Below are 27,747 nucleotides of genomic sequence, written 5' to 3' on the forward strand. Positions count from 1 at the left end.
TTTGTACTTAAAAAAAAACATTTTAGGAAGCTTATTTGTCAAGAGGTAAGAAGCAACATTAAATGTGCTATAACATACCAAAGACTGTATAATTTGTGCAAACAATGGAGTTTTGGCAAGTCAACCACCAAACCCAAGCTCTTCAAATACAAATGGTATGGAATTAAAAACGTTTCACTGATGTAGAGATAACCACAACATCCAATAAAAAGATTTGCCAATTTATAATGGCACTTTATTGTAAACTTTGATCAAAACAGGTTTGAGATAGCAAACTCCACAATCAATTTCTCCTGTTACAGCCATTAGTTACTTCTCTGTTACACTTAGGGATTTCACATTTTATTTCACCATGAAGAAGAGGTAACGTTTGTCTTGCATCTGTCACCCTGTACAGCAGAAAAAAGTTAAGAATCAGCGCATTAACAATGGTAAGCTTAGGAGTACCTCCGCCTTCCCAACTGCTCACAGAGAAACATTTCTCCCCTGCCTTCACTACCTTGCAGTTTCCTGCCCCTCCCACTGCTTCTCTAACCCCCCAAACATACTTGCAATTGACAGTGACCTGCACAGTTGTCTTGGAAAAGAGCCAAGTGAGTGTGGAGTTCAGATCTTCTTTTCCTTTCCTAACTGTAGACTACCAGTCAGCCTCTGATGCCTGAGCAGGAAGAAACAAACAGATGGACACACATTCACCCTGCTCCTCTCTTCTGATAGAGAATGCTGAAATAACCATATCACCATGGCCTTGTAGACCACAGGCACAGTTGGCCCCTTAAGATGCCTGGAACAGCAAACGGCTACATACAGCTGGTTTTCAGTAAGTCTCATTAGGACTTGGTCCACAGCACTGGATGCTTGTACTACTACATGTGATGACATTGACTCCCGAGAGGAAAGACAGTTTTTCTATCTGAATCTAAGTGGGAATGCCATGCTGACAGAGAAGGCGCTCAACAGATGTAGATGTTCAGGAGTCATGATCCTGCCCTTATTAGTAAGAGGAAGACCTCACACAGAAAAAAAATAAGGGAAAAATCATATCCTAAACATTTGCTGGGTTAGGTAATTCTTGAGGACTCAAGTACATTTTTACAGATTTGTTACCTGTAAGAAAGACATTTATTTTGAAAAGTCTCCATATGCTCAATTCCTCACCAGCAAGTGACTGGTCTTCCTTCCTGCAACTGGGAAATTAAGAACGTTACCATCAGAAAGTCCATATTGCTCACCTGAGTTCCTATACCCAAATTTACCATATTATTTACTTAGAAATCCCCAAATTGACACTAGAAAATCACATACGTTTCTCCCTCTCTAAAAATGAGTCAACAACATAAATCTCTTTCCTACACTTCCAAAAGCACGGCTGCTGTAGTTAAAAGATGACAGAATCCTCAGGAAGTCAGTCAGTACCTTGGCCATTATCCCCAGTGCCGTCCAGAACGGATGAATAATGCTGAGTGATATCTTCTAGAGTTCTTCAATGATTCTAAGAGGACCCCATACCAGAGCACTATAAATGTTAAATATCATCTGTAAACCAGCCAGATTTGAATTTCAGTGTCATCCTGTAGGGGTTACCCTTTCAAAATAGAATTAAAGTATTGGCACTCACCTTAAATCTGCATAATTTGTTTTCACCACAGAAGCTGGATTTTCAAAGCCCAGAATATTGTTAATGGGCACATCACTATTTCAATACTGTATTAGAGAGCCTTAACAAACCAAGAGGTTTCCAGAAGATAAAGAGATCTGCCTCTGATCAAGCAGCGGTTTCTTCTACAATCTGCAAGCCAAAGAGACTTTTCTTACCTCGTTCAGAAAAGAGCATTATTTTAATTCATAAAAAGTGTTAGAGACAAACCTTACCTATTCTTATTCCCCTTCCTTTCAGGTCTAAATGCTAGACCTATGACTCTGGGTCAACTCAAGTAGCTATGACTCAAGGAGGTTCCAACTGGTGAAGAACTCTTGCTAGACTTTCTTCGACATTTCAGATGGGATGGGCAGATTTTAACTAGCTTTTGGAAAGCTGCTCACTATCAGCATAGTATCTTATGCCTTCACTTTTCTGGAAGTTGAAGCTGTTGCTCTTGCTGCCTCGTCATTGTGTAAATATGCTGACTTGTCCACATACACAATAGGCTGCTGAAGTCCTGTCTGAGTCTCCTTTGATCCACACTTTGGCTAAAAGGTACATCCTAGAATCTTTAAAGCTGGTTAATCACTGTCCTCTGCTTGCTCTTCTCCACGTTCACAGAGAACTAGGCCTAAGCCACTTGAAACCAACAACCGTCAACTTGCAAGAATTTCAAAATGGGTTAATATACTAGAAGAACGTTTCCTCAATGTACAACCAAGATTTCCCACCCTCTGTGAAGAACAGGTAACAGTCCGTTAATCCACCCTCCAATTCTGTCCCTCCAAACAGTAGATCTAGAAGAGAGGATTTAGATCAGAATGGGCAACCTAAGGCCCTCCAGATGATGCTGAACCACAGCTCCCAATATCCCTAGCTGGCAGAGTCAAAAGTAAAATAGTTTTTAATTAGCTGACTGTGTATAAGTGCAATAAATCAATGAAGGGAGCTACAGCCCCAAGACCTGACGGTCCATAAGCTGTCCTTCCCATATTTCCATCTAAACTAGCCTTATACAAACAAATTTGTATGTACAATTCTGCCATGTGAACATTCCACACCACAATACCAAACTGATGCTCTTTCAACAAGTTTCACCTCTTGGAATAAGATCATAATTTCCTAAAAATATAAAGGTCACACTCAGAGCCCAATGGCCAAACTCCAACCTTAAAATGCACTCGTGTAATATTATGAACCTTCATGGGTATATATCAGTGTTTTTGAGCTTGTTGAGCAAATGGCTTGTGCTTGAGATTTATTCACAGTACTCTGTGATTAAATACCAACAACCATGGCTGTGTGCCTTGTGTCTGAGCAACATATTATAATCCCTAAGAATCCATTCCTATACTGAAATCATGTTTACCTTATACTGTTTCTTTGGTCTAGCAAAATAGTAACAAGGTGAGAAATTCAAGTATATTTCGTCTACTCACTGTGCCCTACTCTTCAGGATGTGTATTGACAGAAAGCACTGCTCTGGTAATAGTTAAAAGAGAAGTCTGATCAGATTGAGGACAGCAGATTATTAGGGAACATGGCTGTAGACAAATTTCGGTAAAGGAAGGAGTAAACCACATCCACTGTTGTGAACGTAGTAGAGTACGGAACACAAAATTCTGACACACAGAAGTATCGGTTTAGTTCCAGCTACAGGATTTCCATTACTGACAAGTGTAATACATTCATCCCAGATTGTGTCCTTCAGCTGGATCTGCTTTCACTTCACCTTCAAGGCCAACGCTTGGGGCATTAGAAAGTGTGTGAAAAGTACGTGTTTACTCATTATTCCTTTAGAAAGAAATCAGGGGGACTGTCCCTTTGCTGCAAGTTTCAGTCAGATAAAGGGGGCACACAGAATTGCACACAGTAATAATATTAACCATTACAAATGAACCCATGTTCTGAGGAGCAGAAATATAAATAAAACTATACAGTTACAAACTAAGTAACAGACCCAGAATATTGACTTCAAAGTTTTAATTCCATTACGTGTGTGAACATAATCTGTTTCCCATGGGGGCAGGGTGGGATTAAGCCTCAATAGTTATAAAAGGCAGAAACTTGTTCTGCCGGTGCTTAATATAGCTCCTACACATACCAACAAAATAGGAGGCAAACTGAATAAGGCTATAAAAGATCTCATTCAAAGCTTATTTACTAAAACTTAAGCTAAGAAACAAGACTACAAATTAAAATAGGCACAAACCAGAAGTTATCTGGGATTTTCATTCAAAAGTAAAGCCTTTTATATTTCACAAGCACTGGTTTAAATGACTCAGTCCTAATTATTACAGCTAAGCAAGCTTTAATGAAAACATCTCTCTGTCTGCATGTGGAACTCATTTCATTTGGTTACACACGCAGAAAAACTAAGATTTGTAAACGATTCAGCATTTCTATAGTTTAAATTAATACAGATTATAATGCACTGATTCTGTTCCTAGCAAGAATATACCCTAAAACTACATTTCTTTATTTAAAGAAGTTTTTGTAAGAAAAAAACTGAACTACACAAGTGTTGAAAAAATTAAAAGTTCCTCAGTTATTTTTAATTCCTGATACCACTACCACAAATTTACAGGGCAATATACCTGATTTATGAAGAAAAGACAAAACTACAACAACAAATTAAAAAAAAGAGAGAGAGTCAGGAATGTACATCTAAACACTACATTGCATTAAATCAATAGCTGCACTCTTTGCAAACTGTGGCTATGACAGTCCTTAAGAAGGGTCTCCTGTTTAAGCTGCAGTAACTTTTCTGACTATGGTTCATCGCTCCTTCTGTGGTAGATTTTACAGTTCCTCTAATTCATTTGGGACGACTGTCTCAAAGTAACCTGCAGCTTTCCTGACAATTCCTCGCTCTCTCCTGCTAAGAACTGCAGCCTGTTGAATATAGGATAAGACAAAGATTACTCTCAATGAAACGTTGCAATCTTCATATATAACAGATATTGGTAGCATACCTACCCAGATCCTGGCTGTTTTTAGAATCTTCGCCCACCATAACCACCACTTCCTCCTCCTGATCCATATCCACCTGTAAAAACAAAGTTTTGACTCCTTAAGTCTATAGATCCTTAAAGCATGCTAGACAAATTTCTATTTTAATGTTGTATTTACCACCATAAGGACTGCCCGAGCTTCTGCCACTGAAGCTGCCTCCTCCTTTGATGGGACCGTAGCTTGAGGCCTGCTGTCCACTATAATTGCCAAAGTCATTATAGCTTCCACTGCCACCGTAACTGCCTGGGAACAGAATTTTAATTTCATGTTTACCACTTAAATCATAAATTGTTCCAGAAGCAGGTTTTAAATGCACTATTGAAAATTCAGATTAAATAAACTAAGCAGTCCCAAATACACTTTAGCAGACAACACAAGTTACAGGATTCTGGACATTGTACAAGAAAAGGACATCAACTGACTGGATATAGTCAAAGCCCTAATGAATTACTAGTGGCTGATGAGCATTTAATATGCACACAAATAATTTTCTTCCTACTCAATTATCCAACAAAGACAGAGAAAAATTAGTTAATTTTTTGCCAGCCTTGGGAAAGTATCCTCAACATTATCTTACTCTTCTTCCAAATAATTTCATCAAAAATTCTGACATATTTCAAACATTTAAAAAATTTTAAGCATCTTCAACTTAACCTAGGTCAAAATTTCTAAAAATGGTGTGCATGAGTGACCTATTTATTTTTCAAAAATTACCAAATAGAGATGTGGCCCTGAAAATATGACTTCCAACCCAACACCCTAGAAGTGACAGGCTGCCAGATGTCATCAATGCTTACCAGATCTGTGGACTGCACAGAAACAACATGAATAGATGGGGCTCCCCTTTCTATATAGTAAATGTGTGAAATAGCAATCATTAGCCATTCTGGTTTCTTTTACTGACAAGGTATTTTTGGAGAAGAACAGACAAAGATAGCTAGATACCCAGGACTCTCAAAATGTTAAGATTCTGGCCTATAAGTTATATTATTTTCTTCATGAATTTTTAAAGATTTTAGGTACGTATGTTTGCCTTATTAGCAGCATACTTTATTCCTTTAAATATGAGCAACCTATAGACGTGCCCTGGAGGAAAAAAACATAAAGCTTTCTCATGTATTTTTCACATCACTCAGATTTCAGGAGACGGAGGGCATTTGTTCAACCTAGAATTCACTCAAACTTAACACTATGTAACAATAATTATGATTACATTACAGCATATTTTGAAGATCTGCCATTTTTCATCTGCTACGAGAAATATAGCTGTAAGTTACATGTGTACATAGGTAGTTCAGGATCCTTACCACCAAAGCTTCCTCCTTCATTGTAACCATCATAGCCTCCACCTCCTCCACCATATCCACCACCTGGGTTTCCATAGCTTGGGCTGCCACCGTAACCACCTCTGCTACCATATCCAGGGCTTCCTCCATAGCTTCCACCTTGAGACATCAATTAGAAGTAACACAAGTGATCGTATCTGTGACAAATCTCAAAGCAATGACAGGCAATGCTGGCAATTTCTACTACTGCTTTAGAGAGAGAATACTACCAAAAGGTAGATGCCAACATGACGGCTTCCAAACAAGTCATCCTAATCGAAAACTCCCAGCAAAGGTGATTTTAACTTCCCCAACCTTGCCTTTCCAAGTGTTACAGCCTGTAATTTCCGTTATCTCTCACCACTTGGCCACACTGGCTAGCCCAAAACCATTTGGAAGGATCCAGGATAGGGAAGGGTGTCTATCCTTATGGAACATGCTGACAGTGGGTCATGAAGTCCAAATGAAACAGAAACCATTCCTTGTAAATAATTAAGGGCCGGCTCACGGAAAGGACTCTGGCCCAGGGGAGAGTCCCAACTGCAGAAGGGCAGGGGCGAGAGAGGTTATTTTTGCCAAGTCGCCTTTCAAGCCCACAAAACCCTCTTAGAGCTTACCTCTTAACTCATGAGCTTTCAGGGGGCCTAAGGAAATATTGGAATAGATTTTCAGGGAGCCAAGGAAGGATTAGCTTCCACCCACAGTAATACATTTTAAGCAGAATTCAGTTTACGTGGCTGTTCTAACCACTAGGCTGGATCCAAACTAAACTGTACTTTTATAATACAACTGATGCCATCAATTACAATGAGACCATGATAATCTGAACCCAAATTTCTAAATAACTGAACTTTTATCATTTATCTGTTTTCCTTTCATAGTGTTGTTAAAGCAAAGCAAGGTGTGCTTGTGGCGATCACCCTGCTTTGGCTCAGGTAGAAGATTATTTGCATGTACCACTGAAAGCTGTTGGGAGGCAGAGTCAGCTAGATAAAAAGGGGGGCCATAGCCAGATGGACTTAGACAGAGCTGAGAGAGGAGAGAGAGAAAGATCTGAAGAGAAAGGAAGGCAGTTTGGGTTTGAGGCAGAGAAAGAATTTAAGGAGCTAATAGTCAAGAGTGTTATCTGTATTAGGTAAGATAGAAAAGGTTAAAGGAAAATACTGAAGCTTTGTATAACTTTAAGAATGTGCGTAAAAACTATTCCTAAAACAACTTGTGATCAATAAACCTGTTTATATTTCAAAGTTAAGTAGTGAATGGACCTCAGTCTTTCATAGCAAACATAGTTGGTAAAGAGATCAACTGGTGGCAGTGAGGTGAAGAACATGTTGGGATACTCAGTGAGCTCATTGTTTGGTGAAGCAAGCAGGGACCACATGGGTAAACATCACAGTGCTGCTTTTATACCATCCCACAGAGGTTGAAGTACTCTAGGTAGTTTACAATGTAATTATAGATACTCATTGCCTCTTGCCACTGAGCAAGCTAGGTACTCAAATTTACTGACCTAGAAAGGATGGAAATCAATCTTGAGTAGCTATCTCAACCCGTTAAGACTGAACTCAGATCATGAGCAGAAGCTAGACTGCAGTACAACTACTGTACTACGACACTCCCTTCTGTTACAATACTGTTAGAATTCAGCCAGATCCAAAGTGTTAGCTACATTTAAAGATCTTTTGCCACAGGAGCTTTGTTCCCTGCCAAGTTAGGTTTCATCCTAGTGATACTAGCCCTGTTGACTTACCATCACCAAAGCCATTGTATCCATCACCACTCCCGAAATTTCCTCTGCTGCCACTGCCGCCGCCGCCGCCACCACTGTAGCCTCCTAAATCATAACAAAAGTGTTAGGAACTAGAATGTACCATATTTCAAGGCAGTATTCTTGAAAAGAGGCACAAAATGGTAAACATTTACCTCGGCCACCAAAACCTCCACCTCTGCCATAACTTCCACCACTGCTGCCAAAGTTCCCACGACTGACAAAACTGCCTGAACTGCTACCACGACCTAAAAGGGTGAGGGATAAGGATGAACAGTGAATGCCTCACAATGTTTAAAAACCTAGTTACGATCATCGCCGTCATAACTGTGCTGTAACAAACTTACTTCTCTGAGAAGTGGCAGTCTGCATTTCTTGCTTAGAGAGAGCTTTCTTCACCTCACAGTTATGTCCATTTATAGTGTGGTATTTCTGGACTAAAAGAAGTTTTGAAGTTATTAATAACTCACTGGCACAGTAGTATTATTATTCAGATTAATAATCTGCGATAACCTTGGGTATCCCAGGTGTTCTTGGACTACAGTTCCCAGAAACCCCTGGCCTGCACAGCTGGTGGTGAAGACTTGTGGGAATTGCAATCCAAGAACACCTGGGTTACCCAAGGCTGGGAACCATTGATTTAGACTGACAGATTTCCTTTTTATAGTCCATAAAGATAACACATACAAAAAATAATGCAGAACAAAAGCAATTAACAATGGCATTGAAATAAAGAACTCAACAAGAATAAATGTCAGCCAAGAATGAGAAATCTTGGGGAAGAGATGAAAACTAATTGGCAGAGGAGAGCACATATTTCTGGGGACTCCCTGGGCAGGATGTTCCATACAACATATAACAATAAGCAGATAACCCTGCTCTTTATCCCTATTACTCTCATTTCTCATGAGAAAAGAACATGGTACAGTAGCAACATCATCTCCCTCTGTGTGTGTGTGAGGGAGGGAAGGATTGTACAGATGGGAGAAGGAGCTTCCTAAAGTACGCATGACCCAGTTCAATTCAGACAGTACTCAAACTATGGGGAAAATCCAAAATGCAACCCACAAGCTTCTCTTTCCCAGTTTTGGATAAGAATGTCCTCCTTATAATGCAACAGGGGATCCAACTTAGTGACAGGATCAAGACCTTTTGGGGAGGGGGGGGTCATTTCTGAAAGCCCTTTCTTTAGGACATTCTACAACCTTGACCTGCTCCTGAGTACTTTGGATCTTGTGTTGGAGAAATCAGTTTTCAAGCTGTTTTGATGAGGTAGTCCACTGTTTGGGAAATACATTCAATCAATCTGAGGACAGCTGAGACCACTGAGAAGCAGCAAAAGGCTCTACCTGATGGGAAGGAGGACCTGACCAAATCAAGTGGGGGAAAAGAAAAGGAAGTAGCTAGCTAGATCTTACTTGGGGACACAGCATGGGTACATCTGGATAGGCAGGTGAGTAAACAAAACAATGCTAAGAACAGAGACTATTACATAACGACAAATAACAAATTTAAATACAGGAAATGGAGAAGTCATTAAATCCCCTAGAGTTTTCTAAGACTGAGGCTAAGAAAGCCATTCCAAAAACTCTGTGTGGACATGGGTGTGTAAACAAAGCCTCCTCTGGTACAAGCACTACATTCAGTGCATTAAAAGATGATTAAAATATTAATTTTAATGGCCTTATTTCTACACCAATCTCAAAGAGATGTAGGCATTTATAAAAAATCACATACCAACAATTTTGTCAACTGTATCATGATCATCAAAAGTTACAAAGGCAAACCCTCTTTTCTTTCCACTCTGCCTGTCTTCCATTACTTCTATGGTTTCGATTTTGCCATATTTTTCAAAATAATCTCTTAAATGATATTCTTCTGTATCTTCTTTAATGCCTCCCACAAATATTTTCTTCACTGTTAAATGGGCACCAGGCTTCACAGAATCCTATAAAATTCCAAGTCACATTTAGTCTTTCAGTCTTCCAAAAACAAAAATTAAAAAAAATTAAAAACACAAGTTGTTTACAATCTTTCAATCAAGGCTCAACAAATCCAGTAGTCCACTTACTTCTCTAGAAACTGCTCTTTTTGGTTCCACCACACGGCCATCAACCTTGTGGGGCCGAGCTGCCATGGAAGCATCCACCTCTTCCACACAGGAGTATGTCACGAAACCAAAGCCGCGAGAACGTTTTGTCTGTGGATCTCTCATCACCTGTAAGGAAATTGAAATACACATAATACTAAATTTGGACTGATTTGTTTGTGTATGCTGTACTCATACACATATTGACTAGGGAATAAGTCCACTGAAAAAAGTGGGACTTGTTTCCAAGAAAACCCAGACAGGACTGTACTGTTCAGCTGTACAGTTATTTTGCATGTTCTGCTGCTGTTACTGAATGCTTTTATGATCACTCACCACACAGTCTGTGAGCGTGCCCCATTTTTCAAAGTGTTCTCTTAAGCTATCGTCTGTAGTTTCAAAGCTCAGACCGCCAATAAACAGCTTTCTCAATTGTTCTGGTTCCTTAGGATCATGGCCCTGAAAGAAGGAAAGTGTCAATGTGCTGCGCTAGATACATATGATTGAGAAGAAGTTCATCCATCTGCATTCCCACAATTTACTGTCAAGAGGCAGAAAATTACTGCATTTCACTATCAACTTGAATACAATGTAATAAACACTTGAACTGATAAAGATTAGCTAGAATCTGGTTTTATTTATTACACTTATATTCTACCTTTCCACTGACAGACAGCACTCAAAAACAAGAGAACCAGCAAGTCACTCCTCAGTAAAATATGGACATAATGCAATCATGCGGTGCAGCCATATAATGCTTATTTTTTAATGCATAAGTTAAATCCCACAAAGTCTGAAGCCCTGCTGTTTAGCTTAGCAAGTTTCAGTACAGCAGGCCCACTGAATCAGTGCAGATTTGGTGAATCAACTCCTACACATGCTCCGTTTATTCAAATAGGCTCACTTTAGTGGCAACTTACTTCAGCGTAGTAAGTCACAACCAGGCAAGGACCAGTTAAATCAATGGAACTTAGGGAGGAGTTGACTCAGTAGGTCTACTCTGGTCCCAATTACACCAAGCAACAATATTTCAGTCAATGCTTAAGGTGCTTTATAAGCAAGAATTTATATATAATTGCAGTCTTGGATTGCAATTCTATATACACTTGGCAAAGAGTAAGGCTCAAAGACTCAACTACTTACTTCTGAATCAATACATGCACAATTGCATCTCAGTGCACTGGCCAAGTATCTAGCATAACTGAAAAAAATGTTAAAATATGACACAGGGTGTGTCCCTGCACAGGTAAAGGCAATGTAGCCAGGCAAATGTCACTCTACACTCAAGATAATGTATTTCAGTCCATCAAAGCAGACTTTCAATTTTTATACAGTATCTCTTTTCTTTTGTACTCTACATGCTAGGGATACTGCTGACAATATAGTTTTACAGCACATTCATACTAAGTGCGCAGGATGTGGATAACTATTAGTCATAGAATCCCTCAGGTGCATTAACACATGTAGAAACTGCATATTTTGTTACATGAAGAAACTAGATGTGAACCTTATTTTAAAGCCAACAAATAGATGTACTACTTCTAATTTCACAGAAAGGAAGAACATAATCATTCTCCTTTCTGTTCCCCTCACCTCGTGAAGGCCAGAATCCTGTTTACAAATGTGGAGGGTCCATGGTTAGAGTGCTAGGAAATTGCTCCTCCACTCCCTAGCCTGCAACTAGGGAAGGTGGAGATTGCTCTGTTGGACCCAACAGAAGCTTCCACTTGTTCAGAAGTTTACAGTGAATTCTCTCTTGTGGAAATGGTGGAACTTGTGCACAGAACAGTTTCGTGCAAGGTTAGAAACATATACTGTACGAGACTGGATGAAGTTCAGAACTTCACCCTCCATAACAGGTGATCAACGGTCCCTCTAATTTTCCCCAAGTGCTGCATGGAGGCTCTGCCCCCTGCAAAAGGGATTCTAGCCACAACCAGAAACTTAACGGGCAAAAACTCCAGCTTGGCTGCGTGCCTTAGGGGGAACATTGGGTGAGATACTGCAATCTATCCTGTTTTTCTGATGGCAACAATATTTTTTTATATTCCACAATCACTTTTTATAACAGGAGTATGATTTTTGAGAATTAATACATTGAGATACTTAACTGTATCTGAAGAAACAGATTTCTTCAAATGAGGCAAGGTACAGTGGTGGCTCGCTTAACGAGCGCACCATATAACGACGAAATCGCATAACGATCCGTTTTTTTGGATCGCCAATGCGATTGCTCAACGTCGTTTAGATAGGGCGAAAATTGCTTTACGAAGATCGGTAAGCGTTTCGCTTACCGATCTTTGCAAAACGAAGCCCCGACGATCAGCTGTTCGGCGGACAAAATGGCCACGCGCAGCGTTTTTGCACCCTCCCCTCGCTTAACGAGGGCGCGAAAATGGCTGCCGGCCATAGGAAACCTCGCTGAACAGTGAGTAAAGGAGCCTTTTGGAACGGATTAAACGATGTTTAATGCGTTCCAATGGCTTTCACTGTCCCATTCAGCGAAGTTTCGCTATAGCGAAGGTTAATCCGGAACGGATTAACCTCGCTATGCGAGGCACCACTGTATTTTGTCTGCATAAGAAATTTTAAAGTTAGGCCTATCTGCCTCTTTGACAAGAGGCTTTAAGAATCAGGAACACAACATTTGGCTCAGCAACTTTTTTGGAGTATTAGGAGTACCTCATAATACCTGAATAAAAGAAACCAGATGCCAAATGGAGCAGAAAAAAGCTGGAGGATGGGAAGCCCTTATTAGAACAATGTACCGTATTTAGCTTTTAAAGTTGTGTTTTAATGTTATAAGCTGCCTTGCACTCTTTTTGAGGAGAAAGGTGAGGTAAATGTTTTAAATAAACAAATAATAAATATTTTGGCTAGCTCTGATAGCCAAGCTAAATCTTTTAGCTTTCTGAGAAGGTTCATAAGGTGTAATCCCAAAGTGCAGAACAGATTACAGCCTTTTGTTCCTACCCTCCTGCTGTATGTCTGCAAGGGAGGTTAGGTCATTTTAGTAACAGGTAGTCAGCTATTTTTTCCTTGTTTTTCCTTCTACAAAAAATGTCTGTAGTTCTTACAGAATGCATTGGGTAGTTCTGCCCCACAAAAAAAGAAGCAATGTTGTGGCCCCTTACAACCTCATCATACAAAATTTAAAATCAGGATACAGCAAACTCCACAGAATACGAGCAACCATTTAGGTGACTGTTATCAGGTGGGATACCAGTTTAAAAAAAAAAAAACTGGAGTGGGGGAGGTGGGAAGGTGAAGAAGAAAGTGATCTAGATCTAGACAGAAAGGACAGTAGGTTCTATTAAGGCAAAGGAACTCAGAAGCTTAGGATTCTGACATCTGCCACTTTAAGTTAATACAAGGCTAACTTTTGATTACTTCCCTATTTGGCTCTCTTTGAGTGTTTTGAATTTCTTATGTTCAAGTGCCTAGTATGGTTCCATGTAAGTTTGTTGCTTTCCTTGACAGCTGCAGTTGTTAAAAATCATTGCTAATATGTCAATACAATTCATTTTAAAAACAATATCTCTAAAACAATGCATAAAGCATTAAAAATAGAACTAGATGGAACCAATCAGCCCACTGATTAGTTAGTTGCACATGGCCTAGTTCTCAATGAGATTTTTTTTAAAAAAAAAAACTTATATCTGAGCTGCATCATTTTAGCCTGTGGGACAAGTGCAAACTCGTGCAGCATAACGCCCCTCCTTACAGGATACTAAACTCTTACCCCAGACATACTAGTTTTGTATCCAGAGCGTCTTTGTATTCAATAATACAACCACTGTCCCATCCACCAGTAGTCTGAACTGATAAAGCACAGTTATCTTTTACGTGAGAACTGGACCCTTCCCAATTCAGGATACCCAGTGTGATGTAGTGCACTGGTTCTTAACCTTTGTTACTTAGATGTTTTTGGACTGCAGCTCCCAGAAGCCTTCACCATCAGCTCTGCTAGCTGGGGTTTCTGGGAGTTGCAGTTCAAAAACACCTGAGTAACAAAGGTTAAGAACCACTGGTGTAGTGGATTGACCGAGCAATGGGCTAGGACTCAGTGGGGTGTGGATTCAAATCCATGTTCAGATATGGAAATTCACTAGGAGAGGAGAACTGGTAAAGCCACTACTTAAAAATATCTCACTTACCTTGGAAACCATAAATTAGTTTTGACTTGGCAGCACATTACAAAAACAAATTTGCCCTATCTTTAAATTAACTCCTTACTTAAGTGTCTATTTCTGTAACTTGATTAGTATATGATTTTAGATTTATTAATGTACCAGTTTTCAAGTTCTTCCTTTCATGTTAATATTACTCGTTAGACACAGACCTGTTAGCTATAAGCTTACTACAAGCTTACCAAACCAGTGTGGGGAATGAAAAGCAAAATATACTCTTTTGAAAGTCAGCAGGAAAGATAGTGCAATGTGAGGTGTAAACCCCACATGGAGTGACCAAAGCAGCAGCAAGCAAGAATCCTCCCTATTTACGCATAAAAAGGAAACTAGAAAAATAAAGCATTCCACCTGTGAAGATCTTCTTCCCCTCCTCTTGTAATCTTCAGCCTCTCTCTCCTCTTTACACGCCATTTTGAGAAGGGTGTTCTGACTCAGTTGCTTCTCTTAACCTAGATAACAAGTAGCACGAGTAATTTACCCGATCCTGGAAAGGTTTCTTTACTCTCATACAAAATAATGTTCTAAGCTGCAGTGGAGCAAACAAATGGGAACTATTTTAGTCTAAGCTTAAAAGGATGGCATCCTACAAGAGACTGAGGCAATAAGGGAGGAGGGCATTTTGTTGTCAAGCAATCTGTTGTCAAAATACATTTGTAGATTTATGAAGCACCGAGTTACAAGCAGCAGCTAGCTAGAAAAGGCAACACCTGGAGAAGTCAGCCAGCTATACCGTCTGGTAATTCGGTGAAGGCAATCTTGCAAGGAAAAGGAGGGCGGACGGGCGGGCAGGGGGAGGAGACAGCCCCTCTACAGCAGGGACGCACACTTATTCCCCGTTACCAGCTATAAAGGCTGGTATCCAGAATGGCTGCCAGGGGACTCTGTCCCAATGCATGCAATACCTGACACTTGCTTGACTCAAGCCCTTCCTCCCCGTGCAGGCTGGGGGCATTCGCAGCCAGTCTATTTATTCGCGTAGGTTAAGCAAATGGCCCCTGCAGGAGGAGGCATCCACCCCGGCCCTCCGCTTCTCTCCCTGCACGCGTCTGCACAAGGCCGCAGCGGTGCGCGCGCCCCTCCCGCCCCTGCTCCCGAGCGCTTTCACCCGCCGCCACCTGCGCGTGAGGCTCCTCCCTTCCTTCCGAGCGCGTCCAAGGCGCGCGCGGCTCGCTCTCGTCCTCCTCCTTCTCCAGGCGCCCGCGAGACATCCGGGGCCTTAAGACCTGAAGCTCCCGCGCTCCAACGACTACGGGGCCCAGGGCTTCTGGGAACTCAACGTGCGCGGGAGGCGAGAGCCTAGTCTCCCCTAGGAAAGGGGCGGCCTCCTCGCTAGCTAGACTTCCCCTTGGAAAGCCACTTGCCAGAACAAAAAACAAAACAAAAAATCAAAAATGAAGAAGCCAACAACGTTGTGGCTCCTTGAAGACGAACTGCTGTTTTTTAATGGAAGCGTTCACCTCCATTTTTAAATGTACGGAGGTCGTGTTTAACGGCTTCCTCATTTTTCAAACTTTTGTTCTGGCTGGCCACCTCTTCTGAAACGAAAATTTCCCAAAGCCACCCGAGGCAAATGAGAGCGCAGTCTTCCCCGGACCAAATACATTTTTTTGGGGGGGGGGGGGAACCACGCTTCCCTTTTCAATGTAACATACGAGTAACCTTAAAAAAAAAAAAGAGAACCTCCTCATTCTCCCTCGGGGCTCATTTGCTCGGATACGTCCTAATCATTCGACTCCACACTCAAAATGGGCCTTGCACATGCATCAGCTCCTTTCTGAAAATCATCGGGAAGGGTGGATGTGAGGAGCCGCGTCAACTCCACAGGGGCCTTTCAATCACATACTCTCCCCGAGGGGGTCTTTATACAGTAATGAGAACTGCAAGCCCTCGAATCAATTCGACTCACGACGACCCTTTCTGGGGCTTTCTAGATACAGAAGAAGTTGATCCTTCCTGCTATTTATTTATTGTATTTATACCCCGCCTATCTAGTCATTTCGACCACTCTAGGGGGCTTCTGGGAGCGCCCTGGGACTGTGCAGCTTGCCCAAAGGCCACTCAAGGAGGCACGCGGGGGGGGGGGAGGGAGTTGGGAATCGAACTCCCGACCTCTGGCTCTGCAGCCGGATCTCTAAACCACTGAGCTGTCCAGCCAGCCAACGAGGTCTCAGGCCCCCAGGTTTTACAACTGTTCTAATACAACCCATTGCTATGCAGCTTGTCACTGAGACAGCAGCAAAGGAAAAACCAGGAATGCCGCCGCTCCCTTGTGCTAAACTGATTGGCACACAACGATTGTGCAGCAATTCCCAGCTATTCTAGCCCTCCAAGCAGATGGAGGGAGGGACTGCAGTAAGAGTTGCTCAGAGGGCCCTAGAATGTGTTAATCCAATTAAAATTACAAACAGAAGCAGATCTGAGCCTGGTATGGAGAACTACCCCCAAATCCTCCATGCAAAACATCATTCTGGTTGCAGTGAAGGTCAGTCTGCAAAAATTATGTCTCAGATACTTTTCTTGGATCAAATTCAGTACTCAAATGCATGCAGGTGCCCCTATCTGTCAGTGAGCTGCATGCACAGATGTTTTCAAATATTCTTAAATTTTACTTTTTTAAAGGACTCTGTTTTACCAAAATAGGGATTCTTATATATGTTCCTCTGTTTTATTATGGCAAAACGGGACTACAGTACTGCTATCCAACCAGGTTAATATTATGGGTTTATCTGCTTATGTGGGCAGCTTTCACTTCTACCAAAGCAAGGTCGTCCATCCAAAACTATCCCTCTGATCCTTTTACAACTGTGGGAAACACAGGAGCCTCACTAGCTGATCTACACCCTTAACATCCAGCTTAGATAAGCAAAGATATAAAGAAAGCCAGCTTTAGGAGAGTGCGTAAGATTAAGCCAGAACAGACCCCGCACAACTGGTTTGAGCAAGTAGCCCAACAAGAATCTCAAGATCAGCAGGAACAAGCATTTCTTGTCAGAAACAATGTACAAATCCTCTTTACATATATGGATTTCTATTTGAGAAGGTTGCTTACTAAATAAAATAATGCTGAAATAAAAAATAAATTATTTTTGCATGCAAAGTGCTTATGTCATAGTACAGTACTGTCAAGTATTTAATATGGTAGATGCAATGTGCCTAAACTCTGCATAGCTTATTAGGAAGTATTTATCAGAACAAAATGATTTTGTTACACCTGCTAGGAAGTAATCTTTCTGAATAATATAGGGTTTACTCATGAACAGACAGCAATGTTTACTGCCTAGGGTTAATTTAGCAAATATGTTCTATCCTGTAGTCTTCAGGTCTAGACCTGCACAGCTTTTAATCAGTAATTTGCAGGAAAGCTGAATATTTTGGGAGAATCCATTCACTTTTCCATTTTAAAAAAATCTGAGACATACTGTAGTTAAATTTGAAGGGAAAACATACTTCACAATCTTGATATGAAATTTGATTAGTTTACACATGTCAGATATAACAGGTTTGCTCCATTAAACTATGGACAACCACTCCCGAAATTATATAAGTCTTACTGGGTTTACCATATACTGTAATAATGGACTGAAGACTCAGCAATCATATAGAACTTACTCCCAAATCTGTTTGTACGGGAAAACGTTTCCACAGTGTGAGGCGAGAATGTGTCTAAAGGCCACGTAACACGATTGCTCGTAGGGAAGGCTGTTCATTTTAGCCCTTCTGCCGCTACATGTGTGGGGGGGGGAATCTATACTTCCTGCTGTTGCTGGTTATTTTTATTTTTAATAAGTAGAAATGAAAGGCAGAAATATATCATTCCAACAGACAAATGGGAGGAGGGAATCCAATATAAAGGATTTAACTTTTCCGGGTATTTCCGGGTCCTATTAATGGCTAAATCCGCCACAACTGACTGGGTTTTAGCCCTGTTCATTCATGGTAGTACAAGTTTAACAGAAGCCGCCGCCGGTTCAAGCTCGGCAAAGGCCCAGCGAGGCGACAAGAGCTGCCTCGGCCGCTCTCGCTCGACGCGGGGCCCCCGTGGAGGCCTCTCCCGACCCGCCATTACCGCCGTCCTCGCTGCGCCATTACGGAGGACGGCCCGGCGGCCACGGGAATCCAGGAAGGAAGAAAAGCCCAGAGCGGCGGCAGCCAAAGCACCCTCCCTACCGCGCGCCCCGAAGTGCCCCGCCCGCCGCCGCTGTCGCGAGCCCCGCCGCCCGCCTCTTTTCCCGCGCAACGCCGATCGTCGTTACCTCCATTTTGTGAAAGAATTTTTAGCGCTTCCTTCAGCCTCAATATGGAGTCGAGAGAGAGAGAGGGAGGCAGGAAGGGAGGGGCGGGGCCAGAACCAGGGCACGTGACGTAAGTGGAAGGCACAGGCTCTCGAGCCAAGGGGGGGGGAGAACAGCGAATGAACTGCGTCGCAAGTGCGGAGGGGGGGGGGTTGGAACGTAGTGCCGTGCACGCGCTTCCGTGCGGTGTGGAGAGAAATTTCTCTTCGAGGCGGGGAGGCGCGCGCTCTCGTTCATTATGGGGGAGGAACGTTGTTCGCTCCCCCTTCTCTGCGTGGCCTCAATTCAGCCTAATTCGTTTATTAACAGCCATCAAGTGGGGTAGAGGAAAGCTCTGGGTCCATGAGAAGATGTTTTTCTCTCCCCCCCACTACCTACCCACAGTAAAGTATCTGCTCATGGACCCAGAGCGTGCCTCTGCCTCACTGCTCGGGGGGGGGTCGTTATATTCGTCGCCCTGGAAGGGAACGTTCCCCGTTTTGCCTCAAGAGAGTGAACGCACGTTGCTCGTTTGTCAGTGGGTGCGCAGCAACTTCCTCTGGTCCTTACGTAGGAAAGGCTCTTGTCCAGCGGGCTTGCTTGTTCCTCTTTCTGAGGTACTTTGGGCTCTCATGAGACCTCTTGGAACTGCCACGGCTTCAACTTCTATCCTTTTCTGAGAGGGGCTTGTGCCAAGAGTGGAAGGCAGGAGGAGAATGGGGCTGCTCTCAGTCCCAACCTTCCCATTTATTATAGTGGGTGTGGGGTTTTTGGGGCTGTTTGGCTGTTCTCTGGAGGTTTTTCTTCTGAATGTTTCACCAGGCTCTGGTTCACAGACATAATTATAGCTCCTGCCCTCTGAAGATGCCGATTACAGAGCTTGGTGAAAAGTTAGGAAGAAAAACCTCCAGAGCACGGCCAAACAGCCTGAACAACCCACAACCACCATCATATCCTGGCCTTGAAAGCCTTCGAGCACACTTCCCATTTCCCTTTGGTTTTCTGGAAATTGAGTCATGGCAACTGGACTTCTTTCTTACTTGGTTGAAAAGTTTCCCTACTCATCCAAGTAGCTTCTTGAGTCTGAGGAGAGTTGGTAGGAAATTCCTGATACAATACCAGGGGCTGCTGATTATTGAGCTTTTCCCAGAAGAAAATTGAGGTAGGAAGCTGTAACTGCCACACTATTCTACATATTCCCCCAGGAAGTCAATAGACTTGCGACATCTGTCCTGCAGCTTCTTAAGTCCCTGCAAATAAAATTCTTCTGACTGTTGGTGTAGCCACTCATTTGCGGCATTAGTTGCCTCCAGAACACTCCCAAATCGTCCCTTTAGGTGTTTTTTGAGTTTGAGGAACAGATAATAGAAAGAGCCAGGTCGGGAGAATAGGATGGATGGGGCATCACCTGAAAGCCTAAGGATGTCAGTTTTGCCATTGTTTCACCTGCACTGTGTGATGAGATGTCATGAAACAGGATGACACCTTTGGAGAGCTTTCCTCGACGTTTTTCCTTGATGTTTTGCCTCAACTTCGTCAATAAAGCACACTAATATTTTGCACTGATGGTTGAACCCTGTTGGAGGTAGTCCACCAGCAGAACTCCCTTCTTATCCCCAAAAAATGTTGCCATTTGCTTCTGCACTGACTTGAACTCAGAACTTCTTTGGCCTGGGGAAACCATTGTGCCTCCATTCCCTAGACTGTTCCTTTGTCTCAGGATCATAACAGTAGATCCATGTCTCATCACCAGTTACCAGTTTGCCCAGAAAATCTGACTCATTTCTTGCAAAATGTTCCAAAACAGCCACTGATGACTCCATACGTTTCCTCTTTTGTTCGGTTGTCAAAAGTTTGGGGATCCACTTTGCTTCCAGCTTTCTAATTTCCAAGTCGTTGTGGATAACGGCACCAACTCTCTCATGTGATATTCTCAGATATATAGCAATACTTGTGGCTGATATTCGGCGGTCCTGCATGATCATGTCATGGATGGCTTTCACATTTGCAGGCACAGACACAGAAACAGGCCATCCACTGGGTTTCTACTTTCAACACCAAAATGGCCAGTTTTAAAATTGACAACCCAACATTTAACTGTTGCATATGAAGGGCCACTGTCACCCATAGTTTGTGACATTTCATCATGGACCTACTTTGCACCTTTCCGTTGGAGAGACAGGAACTTGATTATGGTCCTATGCCGCCATGTTCACTTTGGACCTGAACATGAAAGATAAGTTAAAATCATAGGTAGTTGATTTTTGCACCATTGAATACAGACAAATTGGCCATGCTGGTTTCACCACCCTGGCCTGAATAGGCTCATTAGAAGGACATAGGAGGGTGTATGTGAGAGGGATAATTCCACTTCTTCAGTTCTCCTCTACCCATTGTCAAGCATGATAAATAGATTATATCTATGGTCTCCAGCCCTGTTGAGGGAAGGATTTCTTATATGGACATATATGGCTTCCCTGACCCTTCTCTCAAAACCACCTATATTCTTGATCCAAAATGAGTACATCTTGGTCATCAAATGAACGTCCTTCGTCCTTCAAATGAAGGAACACTGCTGATTGTGGCCCTGAGCCTCTCTTGTGCTGGGCCATTCTCCTGTTTAGTGGCTGTTTGGTTTCTCCAATATAAAGCTTTGAACACTCCCCTTTGCATTGAACCACATATACTATATTGCTCCTGTTGTGTTTTGGTGTCTGGTCTTTTGCATGAAGGAGTCTCTACCTTAGTGTGAAGGCCTTAGATACAATCTGTCTCCTATTTATCATGCTGCCTTTTCATCTGTCCCCAGAAGGATTAAGGACACACACAAGAAAGATCACTGTCAAGGACCCATGACAATGGGTGGAGAAGGCTGGCAGAAGTAGTATTATCTTTCACCCCCAGTCCTTCCTCCTTCTAAGGAACCTACTCAAACCAGGGGGAAGTGAAACCAAGGTGGAAGATATATCAGGGATCTCCTACCGATTTTCTTCAGACTGAAGAATCTGCTTGAGTGAGCAATGAAACGTTTCAACCTAACAAGCAAGAAGTCCAGTTGCCATGACTCAACTTCCAGATAACCATACCTGCATGACTGACAGTCTTCACAGACATATTCCCTTTGGTTTGTGCACCTGTGGTTTGGCATGCATGCAGGGATTGGATAGCAATTTGGACAGGATTCCATGTAGATGTCATGGAGATCCACAAGGATCTGTCCCTCCGACCCTTTTTTGTATAGTTTAGTCCAGTGATTCTTAACCTTTGTTACTTAGATGTTTTTGGACTGCAACTCCCAGAAGCCTTCACCATCAGCTCTGCTGACTGGGGTTTCTGGGAATTGCAGTTCAAAAACACCTGAGTAACAAAGGTTAAGAACCACTGGTTTAGTCTGTGGGCACAGATCAACCTCTATAATATTAAGTGCAGTTGTAGAAGGGATAGCCATGTGAATCTGTGCAAGCATTATAGGTGAAAACAAAATAAAAAGTGAAAAAGAACTTTTAGGTCTCATAAAGTGGACTTGTCCACAAAAGCTCACATTAAAAAAATATAACATTTAGTCTTTAAGGTGCCACCCCTTTTTTGTCTTTTTAATTTTTATTTTGTTTTCATCTATAATATTAAGGTGGTTTGGTGAAAATCACAGGAAATGAGGATACATTTCTTACTTCTTGGGTCTAGCTTTTACAGTCTTCCTGATAGGATGGATCTTTTGGTCACTAATTCATACAGTTGTACAGTGGGGTCTTGACTTGAGAACTTAATCCGTATTGGAAGGCGGTTCTCAAGTTGAAAAGTTCTCAAGTCAAATCTGCATTTCCCATAGGAATGCATTGAAAACCATTTGATCCGTATCTGCTCTTTTCCGTCCATAGAAACTAATGGGAAGCTGCTATTCTGCCTTTGACCACTAGAGGGAGATATTTTGTTTCTTTTTTTTCTTAGGTCAAGAAAGGTTCAGGGAAGGCAGAGAAAATACAGTCCAGGCAGTACAGTACCAGGCAGTCCGAAGACTGTCTCCCAATCCACTCTCTAAACGCTGGGAGGAGTGAGGAAGCAGACAGGCACCCTTTTCACTGGCCAACAGTTAACTGAAAGTTCACATTGTGCACTTTCCCTGCCTCCCACGTGGTTTTTTTTCAGTTCTTAACTCAAATCTAAGTACTTAAGTCAAGTCAATATTTTCCTATGAGAGCAGTTCTTAAGTCAAAATGTTCTTAACTCAAGCAGTTCTTAAGTCAAGACCCCACTGTAAGTGGCACAGAACAAGAGGCATAGTTGATGCAAAATTAGTGGGCAGGATCAGAAAGTAAGAGAAAGCAGACATTTTCTCAGGCCCAAATGCTAAGCAAATTATATTGCTTCATTTCCCAAGAGAATGTGCATAATACACAAACCTTACCAAGTTATTCTGGGATGGGAGTCCAAAAAAATAGACCGTTATTTTGTTTGCCAATTCAAGTCCCACTCTGACTTTAATGCTTTTCTTCCTCCTAAATAACAGATAGGTGATTATGAAGTGACTTGGACAAGCAACTATACTTTGTATTTCCTGACAATCATGCATAACTTTTTTTAACTTTTATAAAACTCTGGATGAAAATAGTTATCAGAGTAGTTTACAGAGATCAATAATAATTACTCTTCTTAATGTATACACAAACACACAAAATGTATGTATGTATGTATGTATGTATGTATGTATGTATGTATGTATGTATGTATGTAGGTAGGTAGGTAGGTAGGTAGGTAGGTAGGTAGGTAGGTAGGTAGGTAGGTAGGTAGGTAGGTAGGTAGGTAGGTAGGTAGGCAGGCAGGCAGGCAGGCAGGCAGGCAGGCAGGCAGGCAGGCAGGCAGGCAGGCAGGCAGGCAGGCAGGCAGGCATTCATGCGTGTATAAACATATAGATCTGCCGTTCCGTACTGGCACATTTTTCTTTACTGTAAGATGGAAGCAAACAATAAAACCATATAATCACCTTTAGTCCACTCTTTAGTCCACTGGCTATTTAGTCCACTGTTTGGACCACTGCAAGTACAGGTTGGTTAGCTCTTTTTGATAATGATCACATTACATAATCCCTGGAGCAAAACAAAGTATCCCCAGAGTGATCCTGCCTGCACCTTAAGGGACTTCTGAATTTTGTGGGTTTTTTTTTGGGGGGGGGAGGAGTTGCTTGTTGTTGTTTGTTTGTTTTTTGGTGCAGGTGGGATTGTTCCAGTTTGGTTCATTTCCAGTGTGTGTGATCACTGGGAATGGATCAAAAGTAAACTTTTTGCCAGTACCGTGAAGTGGCTATCTTATTCAGTGACTTCATTATATTGGCAAAAGCTGCTCCAGACTGGATAGGGTCACTTGAGGTCCATATGCCATTTGGATGTAAGGACTGTATCAGATGGCATACTGAACCTTCTACTGACCCTATTTAGCCCACTCCAGTCAAGCTTTGTAGAAAAGCCCTGATTGGACTTACTGTAATTACAACCACAAACAAATAGTCTTGGTTTATAAGGTTACAACAGATGGAACAATTGTAAAAACAAAAAGAAAGTGTCATATTACAATTCTTTATGTATGATTTATTAGTTTCAGGACTTGAGTCATAGTTTGTAAGTTTGACCTAGTTTTCCTAAACAGGGAGGGAGACAGACAGACAGTTTCACAGGTAAATATAGATATTACTATTGAGCTAGCAGGGCTGTGACAGCTTGAAAGGACATGATTGCCAATACAATTGAAAAACCAAATTTGGCTTGAACGTACAGTCCAATTGCCAAAAGGTCCAAAAACATTTACATTTGCTTTTTTGTGACCCGGTCTTATGTATGTTACTTGGAAGTAAATCCAATTGAATTCAGGAGACTTTGCTGTATAATTGGCACAGAATTGTAGCTTAAGCTTTTAAAACTGGCCTTTAAATTTAATTAAATGTAATGTAATTAGATTTTTTAATCATTTACCAAATGGCCATTTTTTTGGCCACATTTATTTACACTTGCCAATTAAAATGTTGAGGTACTCTGAGGCTGCCGCCAATAAATCATCAGTCAGATGAAATAATCCAGTGCCAAAGTGAAAAACTAATCATAGGAACAAAAGAAGCTGCTTTATATTGAATCAGATTACTACTCCATCTAGCTCAGTACTATAAACCCTTGAGTGGCTGCAGTTCTTCAGGATTCTTTCCTAGCCCTATGCGGAGACCCCTGGCGTTACCTTGTAGTCTTCCATCCAAAAACAGTCCACACCTGCTTAGCCTCCAAAATCAGACACAAGTCTGGGGGTATAGTGATATATTGACCCTGTCGGAGTCACACAACCCCTCCTTAATTGCATAGAGAATCTAATTAATGAAAGCAGCTAAGAAAGTGGGAGGAACACCAAAGTTGCAAGGTAAAATGTTAGCATGGCTCTGCCACAGTTCAGCTGATTTGTATTTAAATATAGCTGCTTTCTCAGTCCATACAGGATAATGTTGCTCATAAATGCCCATGCAACAAACAGGCTTTTATTCTAATTGGAGCAATCAGAGGATCATGATGAAGACAGGCATAGTATCACTGGAAATGGTTCAGCTTGAATTACTCCTGAGGTGAGGGGGGCATCAAATCAACTGTTTATACCCTTCTAGTTCTTGAAGTATGCAGAAGGACAGGTTACTTACCTGTAAACATGGTTCTTCAAGTGGATTCTCCATGAATACACACTAATGGGTTAAACAGCACTTGTGCTGGGCCCCTCGGAATCTTCTAGAGCTGTAGGAGAAAAGTAACAATGTTTTAGGTTGCCCTGTATAGCGCATGCTCCGCCCGCCAATAGCTCAGTTCCATATGTCCGCCACATGGAGAGTTGGAACCTATAACATCTACCAGTGACGAACATGTGGGGAGGCCGGGCGGGACGTGTGTATTCATGGAGAATCCACTTGAACAACCATGTTTACAGGTAAGTAATCTGTCCTTCTTCAACGTGGTTCTCCATGAATTCACACTAATGGGTGACTAGCAAGCACACTTACTGGATGGTGGGCCGTCATTGGAATAGTGAAGTTAAAACAGCCCTTCCAAACTTGGTCTCAGCTTTAGCCCGAAGGTCCAACTTGTAGTGGGTAACAAAGGTAGAAACATTGGCCCAAGTAGCAGACCGACAAATCTCTTGAATGTCGATTCCTCTTAGCAGGGCCGTAGAAGTAGCCATGGCCCTGGTAGAATGGGCTTTGAGACCTTCAGGAATAGGTTTCTTCAGCAGTTCATATGCTAGAGAAATGGTAGAGACCAACCATCTAGAAAGGGAAGAGGACGAAGCAGGAGAACCTTTACGAGGCCCATAAAAACAAAGAAACAGTCTGTGGGCCTTTCTGAAGTCTTTAGTCCTGGTGACACAATAGGCCAATGTTCTACGAACATCTAAAGCATGGAGCATGCGCTCAACTTCTGTAACTGCATCAGGAAAAAGGGTTGGTAAAATCAACGGTTGGTTAACGTGGAATTCAGAAACAACCTTAGGCAGAAACGTAACATCAGGATGAAGGACAACTTTATCCTTAAAAAATTGTAAATAAGGTGGATCGGCACGTAGAGCAGCTAACTCACTAGCTCTCCTAGCCGAGGTAATGGCTACCAAAAATAACGTCTTAAAGGACAAGAACCTCAAGTCACAAGAGGCCATGGGCTCGAAGGGATGCCTAGTAAGACAGTGCAAGACAGTCTGCAACGACCACTGAGGTATTGGTTTTTTGGCCGGAGGTCTCATGTTGCAAAGTCCTTTGAAAAAGGCTTTAAGGGTTGGGTGAGAGAACCATCGGGATGACTCTGAACCCGGAGGTTGAAATGCCACAATAGCTGCAGTGTACTCCTTCAGCGTTGACTTAGATAGGCCTAAATCGAAAAGATGTCTAAGGTATAAAAGCAGAGTCGATAAGGCAACAGGTGATGAATGTAGTCCACGTTCCTCAGCAAATCTAAGAAAATTTCTCCACTTGTAGCTATAAAGCAACTTAGTGGCAGGTTTCCGTGCCTTGTTGATGACTTCTGTCAATGATGGGAAATCCTCCACGCAGTCAAGTGGAGTGCATCGAGGTCTGGATGAAGGACATTCCCTCCGCTCTGAGTGAGTAAGTCTGGTTGCAATGGCAGTGTCACCTTGTCCACTGATGCTTGAGACAGTGTGGAGAACCACGGTCGACGTGGCCACCAAGGGGCAATTAGTATTGCTTCTGCCCTCATCTGTAACAGTCTGACTATGACCCTCTGAACGAGCGGTAGAGGCGGGAAAAGGTAGATGAGGCCTCTGGTCCATGGTACCATGAACGCATCTCCGAGAACCTTCTCCTCTGCCTGCGCGGGACGCATAGAGTGGACACTTCTTGTTGTGTTGTGTCGCAAACATGTCCACCAGTGGATGACCCCACCTTTGGCAAAGAGTGGTGAACACCTCCTGGTCCAGCTGCCACTCGTGGGACTGAAACGGACGACTGAGTTCGTCTGCCAACTGATTGTCCGATGTGGCCACGTGGATAGCCACTGGAAAAATGTGCATCAGGTAGCACCATTCCCAGAAATGTACTGCCAGAAAAAGAAGAGACTTTGACCTTGTGCCCCCTTGTTTGTTCAGGTAGTACATCGTGGTGGTATTGTCCGTTACTACCTGTACAGCTTTGCCCTGAATGCCTTTATCACCGCTAGCATCTCTAGATGGTTGATATGCAGGGATGCTTCCTGTGGGGGCCAGAGCGCATGTATCTGGTGATGTGAACAATGGGCTCCCCATCCCACTGGGCTGGCGTCTGTTGTCACTTGTATGGTAAGTTGTAGAGGACGAAATGGCCTCCCGATTAGCAGATGTGGAAGAAAAAGCCACCACTGCAGCTGACTTGCAAGCTCTGGGGTGACCCTGAGGCGCTTGTGCTGACTGTCTGTCATAGGGCTGAACAGGGCCAGTAGCCAGGATTGGAGAGAGCGCATTTTGAGTCTCGCATGAGGCAAGGTGGCCGTTGTCGAGGCCATGAGGCCTAGCAGATGTTGTGCTAGTTTTGCAGATACTGTTCTCCGTGGCTTGAACCTCAGAACTGCTTTCCTTATTTTCTGGATACGTTCTGGAAGTATAAACAGGCGGGCTTGCACAGCATCCAGCCTGGCCCCTATGTAGTCCATCACTTGAGAGGGTTGTAAATGAGACTTCTCGTAATTGATGGATAGGCCCAAAGCCTGTAGGATCTGTAGAACTTGATGAGTGTCTTGGTAGGCTTGCTGTTTGGATTTCAACACGATCAGCCAATCGTTGATACAGTGGTGCCTCGCTTAACGAGCGCACCGTATAACGACGAAATCGCATAGCGATCCGTTTTTTCGGATCGCTAATGCGATCGCTCAACGTTTTTCCAATAGGGGAAAATTCGCTTTGCGAAGACCGGTAAGCGTTTCGCTTACTGATCTTCGCAAAACG

The 27,747-nt window shown here is 42.5% G+C and overlaps 1 protein-coding gene across 9 annotated transcripts; it reads right to left on the reverse strand.

The window, feature by feature from the left end:
- Positions 1–205: 205 nt before the first annotated feature.
- On the reverse strand, positions 206–18,417 carry HNRNPA3 (heterogeneous nuclear ribonucleoprotein A3). 9 transcript variants are annotated; one of them, XR_012081219.2, is made up of 15 exons: positions 18,283–18,417; positions 14,378–14,478; positions 10,176–10,298; positions 9,822–9,968; positions 9,488–9,698; positions 8,098–8,187; positions 7,906–7,998; positions 7,733–7,816; positions 5,965–6,102; positions 4,775–4,900; positions 4,622–4,691; positions 1,619–1,789; positions 1,108–1,187; positions 566–658; positions 206–389 (listed from the first exon to the last, which is right to left on the reverse strand). XR_012081219.2 is itself a non-coding variant. In XM_072980550.2 (12 exons), exons 2-11 carry the CDS (start codon positions 14,438–14,440, stop codon positions 4,639–4,641), a joined length of 1,128 nt encoding a protein of 375 aa, XP_072836651.2. In that variant the 5' UTR covers positions 14,441–14,478; positions 18,283–18,417; the 3' UTR covers positions 3,611–4,537; positions 4,622–4,638. The 9 variants fall into 9 exon arrangements, 4 of the variants coding, with proteins under 4 accessions (XP_072836651.2, XP_072836671.2, XP_072836663.2 ...); XR_013545506.1 differs by lacking the exon at positions 14,378–14,478 and having other exon boundaries at positions 549–658; XR_012081228.2 differs by lacking the exon at positions 566–658.
- Positions 18,418–27,747: the final 9,330 nt, after the last annotated feature.

This window comes from Pogona vitticeps, chromosome 1 (genome assembly GCF_051106095.1).
Source record: "Pogona vitticeps strain Pit_001003342236 chromosome 1, PviZW2.1, whole genome shotgun sequence".
In the NCBI taxonomy this organism is placed as follows: Eukaryota; Metazoa; Chordata; class Lepidosauria; order Squamata; family Agamidae; genus Pogona; species Pogona vitticeps.

Coding starts and splice junctions, on each gene's coding strand:
- HNRNPA3 (XM_072980550.2), bottom strand. CDS start 14,440: ATGGCGTGTAAAGAGGAGAGAGAGGCTGAAGATTACAAGAGGAGGGGA. Junction 9,969..10,175: donor GCACGCTCACAGACTGTGTG/GTGAGTGATCAT, acceptor ATTTCCTTACAG/GTGATGAGAGATCCACAGAC. Junction 6,103..7,732: donor ATACAATGGCTTTGGTGATG/GTAAGTCAACAG, acceptor TGATGTCTCAAG/GTGGAAGCTATGGAGGAAGC.